The sequence below is a fragment of the Parasteatoda tepidariorum genome, chromosome 8, assembly GCF_043381705.1.
Source record: "Parasteatoda tepidariorum isolate YZ-2023 chromosome 8, CAS_Ptep_4.0, whole genome shotgun sequence".
NCBI classification, from domain to species: domain Eukaryota; kingdom Metazoa; phylum Arthropoda; class Arachnida; order Araneae; family Theridiidae; genus Parasteatoda; species Parasteatoda tepidariorum.
Window position 1 is genome coordinate 90,734,706 of NC_092211.1, and position 6,354 is coordinate 90,741,059.

Below are 6,354 nucleotides of genomic sequence, written 5' to 3' on the forward strand. Positions count from 1 at the left end.
GAAATTGTAGGAAATTCCGTCACAGCAAATAGATGTTAATAACTGCTAGCCAACCTGAGGTTAATTTTCCAAATTCACATTTTACATTGCTTACACATTATACTAAAAGTATAAAATAGTTCAGAAAAATAATAGCTGCAAAATTCGCAGAAACTACCAGTTCTAAGCGGCATGCCAAAAGCTTGGTTGCCAAAATGTCATTCCGTCACGCAAATAAAAAGTTCGTAAAATTAAAAGTAAAAAAGATAGAAAATCCTGTTTTTTTAGTTTATGAAGCGAATTATGCCACTAATAATGATATGCATGAGAAAAAATTTTTTTATTTGAAATTAGATACATAGAAACTTCAATTAATTGTTATTTTGCAAGTCAAAATGTCATTCCGTCACATATGGAATTGCCCATTATCGAAAATAGCATAATTGAATAAAAGATGCAAGCATGAAATAGAAAAATTATCTAAAGGAAAAAAAATCATGAGAATCATCAAAGTTAAGAGAATACAGTAAAATGCCAAGGAAAATCACGAAAAGAAAGTTACATAATAATAGAAAAAGACCAATATTTAAATCAAGTTGAGAAAGACTTGGAAAAAAAAAAACCTGGAAAAATAAATGTGGGTAGGGAGGGACGTGAAACTCTATCTTAGAGAAAGCCAAAGCTCACGAAAGACTGTAAAGCTGGGAAAGAAGGTAAGAATCTTTTACTAATCAATTTTCATTTTTAATATTCTCTTATAAATAAAAAGTAATCGCTTTTAAAATTTTGTTTATTCGCTAAATAACTAATCAATCGAAAGAAATGAAATTCTTAAAATTCAAAATCTAAAACGCAAGAAGTAGGTCGAAAATACTTAAGTAGGTAAAGTTTAATCTTGTTTCTTTTTCAAACGCAATATTCTCCATCATTTATTCCATAACATTTTTTGAATGAGATATGGTTACGAAAATATCGATTTAATGAAAAAATATAGATAACACTGGGGAGCAAATTTTTTATTGCATTTGAACAAATACTTGATCCTGCTTTATACGAGTGTGGGGATTTTAAATTAGTTTTGCTCCTAAAGCTAGAGAAGGAAATTTTTAGTCTATTATTTGTCGACATGTGTAAGTTTAAAAATGCTACAGATAACAGAGATCGCATAAATGTTGCGATAAACTTCTTGAGCAGTTAGGGCTTAATATCAGGATAAAATTTGCATAGGAACCTATGTCCATAAATGTATCCGTATGCGATTAGGGAAACTTCCCTATTATGACCTGTTCAGAAGCACGCGAAAAAATCGTTCATGATAGAAAAGCGCCCTTAGCGGCGTATGATGACATTTCCGGAAATGGGTTCCTATGCAGTTTAAATCCTTTTGATGCGCCCTAACTCCGATAGAAAATAGTCACAACATTTATACGACCCCCTATTATACATCTATATATGTATAACTCTTTAAAACTTGCGCATTTTGACAATAAATATAATAAAAATGTACACTTAAAAAAACTGTAGCTTGGAGAAAAAAAACCATCAATTTCATATTTGGAATCAGCAGTTCGAAAAATGTTAAAAATTCTCATGTAAATATAAATATTCCAAATTGTAAATTTCATAGGAACATATGTGTAGTTTCAATTTTTTCAAAAAAACTTTTTGAAAAAAATCATCAAGGATAAATCAAACTATCGCTTTCCTACAGTTCCATAATTGCTTTAATGCGTATAATAGATAGTTTTGTAAGTAAATAAATGAAAGGTTTAATATATATACAATGGGATAGTTTTGAAAATAATCAAATAGATGGTAAATTTCTTTTCAAACTTTTAGAATCTTTAAAGTCATAGATTTAAAACTAACACATTTAGTGGGTGGTATATTTTTAGCTGTATACCAGTTATTTTGAAACTGAATCATCAGAAAAAGTTTTGAAAATAATGAAACATTTTGAAAAGTAACTTTAATTCTCTTTTAAAAAAATGTTAATCAATCTAAACCATCTCAATGTTCTATCACAAATGTATTTCGCCATAATGTATTGCTTCTACTCCAACGTGTTTAATATTCGTGTTTATTTCAAAATAATAAAAAAATATTTGAAACATCTGCTAAGCAATGAGACTTGAATAATCTCACTTAAAAAAATATCTCTGGTAATAAATTGAAAATTTTTTCTCTAACTAGTTCGTTGCTAAGCTACCATAAGAGACAACAACGAAAATTATCATATTATCTTCTGGGTTGCACAGCAAAGAAGAGGAATTTTATACAATTGAGCTTAAATTTCGTGCAGTTAGATCGCGAAACGATTAAAACGTTTTGCGCATGTGTCTTGTGCGTACACATTAACGTCCATTGAGCAGCTAAAATGAAAATTATAATATTTATTCCTGTTTCATAAAACTTCTGACATCAGCATGCCATCAACATTCTCAATGTGTTATTCCATAAGCCTATAAAACACGCAATTTTTTTCTAAAAGTAGAAGACCGAATTACTTGAATCTGTTTGAATAAAACACATTTTCAGTACAACATGTAGCTTGATTTAAAATCTAAATATCTATAATGTGAGACGTATTTTCTAGGTGACATAGAAATTAAATAGGTAACATGCAGGTAAACTAGGTAATGTGTAAATTACCTGCAAAATTCGCAAATTAACTATTTGAAGTGAACCAATTTTTAGCACTTCAACTATTTTCTGCATAGAGATAGTTTAAATCCTTATCAATGCTCACAAATTATAAATACTTACCGAAATACATAGCTGTATTTTTCTTCTTGACATTATCGTCTAAATACGGCGTACCAATTGTGTAGAAAGCGTTGACGGCAAAGCCTTTCATAAAAGTTCCAATAAAGAAAATCGTCACAGCCGTTAACGTTGGAAACTTATCACAAAAGTAATCCTTCTCTGCCGAATCACACAGCTCGAAATCTGTCCTATTTTTGTAATGGTCCAACTTGGACACCTCCCGTATGGCGCCGTACAAGAAATACGGAGAAGCCATCACCAAAGTACTGAGGAAACCTATCATCAACGCTAAGGCGATGAACCTCGGCCTGTGAGACTTACCTCCAAAGTAACCGATTAGAAATCCAAAGCATATTGGACTTATTTCTTCACCTATCATAATAATACCCGTCACTTTGCTCTCAAACAAATAACGTTTTTCCAAAGTCGATATACAGCCAATGAAATACGTAAAAGTCGCACCGTTCAAAAGTCCCAAAAATCCGTTGTTGACCAGAAATGCTTTGGGTGTGTTGAATTTTTGAAGCCACGATGGATGAAAGTTCCCGATTCCACAAGTGGTATCCTCTTTTTCATTCTGTTCTTCCTCTGCTTCGACCTTTTTTAAACTGAGTTCTAAAGATCCTCTCCGGTCTACGTTTACAGACATTTTAAGTACATTAATTCGGTTATTTCATGATCTGTAAATTGACAAATGCCGCAATTTTATGGCATTGAATATCACGAATACACCCGGTCTGTAACTGCACTAGTACTTCTATTTTCTGATTAGCAAAGGCTCTGAAACTTCTCCTTCTCATCTTCTGGTCTACAAATGCAGCTATTTCTCGATTTACTAGATTGCTAATATGAAACAGCGAAAAGATAAGTGCTGCCCAATTTCCATTTACACCATTTGATACCTTATCCAAAAAAAAGTTCACAAGCACAAATAATTAAATCTATCTCAAAATCTCAAAACACCATTACTTAAAGAAGTCCTTCCTAAATAATATCATTCAGAGAAAACGTAACTGAAAACATAATTCATACACACAGTTTGCGTTCTAAAAATATTTTTGACGATTACATTATTATTTTGTGGCATAACACAAAGATAATTTATTTTTCTCGTGAGGGCAAGAATAACGAGAAAAAATATCAATGAATCCAACTGAGTGCTGTTTCCGTTTTTGTTCAATCCCCATGTTTAAATCGTTATCGCTTTCAGGAGCAAATACTGATGTTTGCGTCATTTTCTTCTTTTTTTAAATTTGTTTCTTTTCATATTTCGTCGCATAGCTGTGATAACTCTGTTTCGATGTGATAAAGCAAACCGATGAGTTTTCCTGTTCATAAGTTTGACTTTCCATGCGAACAGAAATTCTCTTAACACTCAAAAAGCCAGTTTTATAAGACGATATTATTTATCTTACACTTCACGTCGAGAGAAATGCAAAGTTCATTCGTGTGTTTAGATTATCTGCTCTAATACTGTTTTGAAGAAAATCAAATTTTTTAGTACCATTGCTAATTTTATAGCATAATGTAAGATAATTTATTCTTAAAATGGGAACTGTGTTCTTCTAGAAATTTCGTTTCTAAGCCAGTAAATTGAAAGAAAGAAAAGATTCGATCAGCCTTGGTTCTCTTTATATTTTTTTTCCTATTAAAATATTAAAATTTTATTTCTTTACAAACTAAATCAGAACTCATCATTCTCGACTGATCAGTGTGAATCAATGCTTTTCTTCATGAAAAGGTTTTTTACCATTGCTTCAAATGCATTATTTCATCCATTTTTAATGCTTAGTTTTATGCCTCTGAAAATATACGATATAGTAATATACGATAGAGTAAAATACCCTTATAAGATATAGTAAAAATCCTACCATAACTTTTATTTTTAAAGAATTAAATTTAGAGTTAAAAGTGTGAGAAATAACAATTTTATACAAAAATACATACAGGATGGTCCTAAAATATATGTCAAAAATGCAAAGGTAGGTAGAGGGTCATAATAAGCATATTTCGGATAGGAATGTGTGTGCGGTAATGACACATTAAAGCACTAGCTTGTAAAGCAGTATGAATGAGAGGAAACTGAAGAGACAAGTAAAGACAAAAGAAAATAAAAATTTATCAACAGTTTACAAGAGGTGCTCGAAAGAGCAGCCACCAACATCGATACAAAATTCACAACCACGGCGCATGGATCGGCGTACATTGGAAAAGATGTTAGGCATGTCGAGCACATGTGAAGCAGCAACAGACAAGCGGGCAACAAGATCTTCTTGATGGGACTCTCGCACACTAGGCTTTTAATATGACCCCAAAAGAAAAAATCCAAACAGGTTAAATCAGGAGAACGTGGTGGCCAGGGAACTGGACCACCCCGTCCTATCCAATGCTGGCCGTAGACAGCGTCCAGGTGATTTCTGACGCTCCCTGTACATCCTCTGAGCAGCTAATTCGTTTCCTTGTGCAGCCCAATACATGAAATGCACGTCAGCAAGCTCCACATTGGTGAACCGATGCATGCTGTTTGAGATCCGTGCAGGAATCCAGCTAGCAAGCGCTTTTATACGCCGCAGTCATCAGCGCTCCCTACCGGCTCAAGGCGGCANTACAATAATCGATAAAATAATGTAAACAAAAAATGATACATTAATCAATGAGACCAAATGCAACCGTTTATTTTTGTTTGTTAAAAAGGTTAAAAGTCGATGTTCGTATTTTATTGATTTCATTTGGATTTTGAAATGATTAAAATCTCATTCATTTTGTTAAAGTATCCGTTACCTGTTTCATTTAATTTCTTTAAAGTTTAAGCTTTATAGAAATAAATATATTTAATTATTGTTTCAAAATTCTAGTTTTACATGAAGTCATTCGAATTACAAAATGATACAAATTAATAAAAACAAGCATCAAGACTAACGAAATTAACAAATCACGTTTGAGATTCTTAGAAGTTATGGAAAAATTAGCTCATTAAACTTAGCTACTAAGAGGAGTAGCTACTAAGTCAAGTCTCTTAAAACAGGCACCTATGTGAAAAAAGAATTTTTGTTTGTTTTTACCACTGTAGGTTTAAATAATAATCGTGCATTAATTTTAGATCCAGATATAAAGGAACTAAACTATTTATACTTTACCTTAGAAGAACTGTCTTATTTTTGTAGAATAAATTCTAATAATAAAATTCTTTTGCTATCCCTTTTTACTCCTTTGAAAAAAAAAGTAACCGTCTTTGCTGAAATAAATACATGAAATAAACACAAAAAATTTAAGCACACCAAAAAAACGTGGATTAAAACCATCAGCACAAATTCGTCACTTTTGATAATGATTCCATACATGTATTAATATCTGAAACCGCAAAGCACTTCGCATATATTCTAATTTAATCTATGAATCTGTAAGATAAACAATAGAATATGCTAATTTCATGAAGTTGGATTCTTTAAAAAAACAATAGATATAAATTGTAACTATAAAACTGTTACGAAAAAACCATATATCAATACAGGGTGGTCCTAAAATATATGTCAAAAATGTAAAGGTAGGTAGAGGGGATATAAATAAGCATATTTCGGATAGGAATGTGTGTGCGGTAATGGCACATTA

General features: G+C 31.8%; 1 protein-coding gene across 2 annotated transcripts in view; it reads right to left on the reverse strand.

Moving 5' to 3' along the window:
* LOC107441395 (solute carrier organic anion transporter family member 74D) overlaps positions 1-4,117 on the reverse strand; it is a 30,873-nt gene extending 26,756 nt beyond the window's left edge. Inside the window, exon 1 of one of the 2 annotated variants that reach the window (XM_043054100.2) lies at positions 2,746-4,117. In XM_043054100.2, coding sequence (XP_042910034.1) covers positions 2,746-3,394 — 649 coding nt within the window. In that variant the 5' untranslated portion in view covers positions 3,395-4,117. The remainder of the gene's footprint in view (positions 1-2,745) is intronic. The other variant, XM_071184383.1, reaches the window with a different exon arrangement.
* Positions 4,118-6,354: the final 2,237 nt, after the last annotated feature.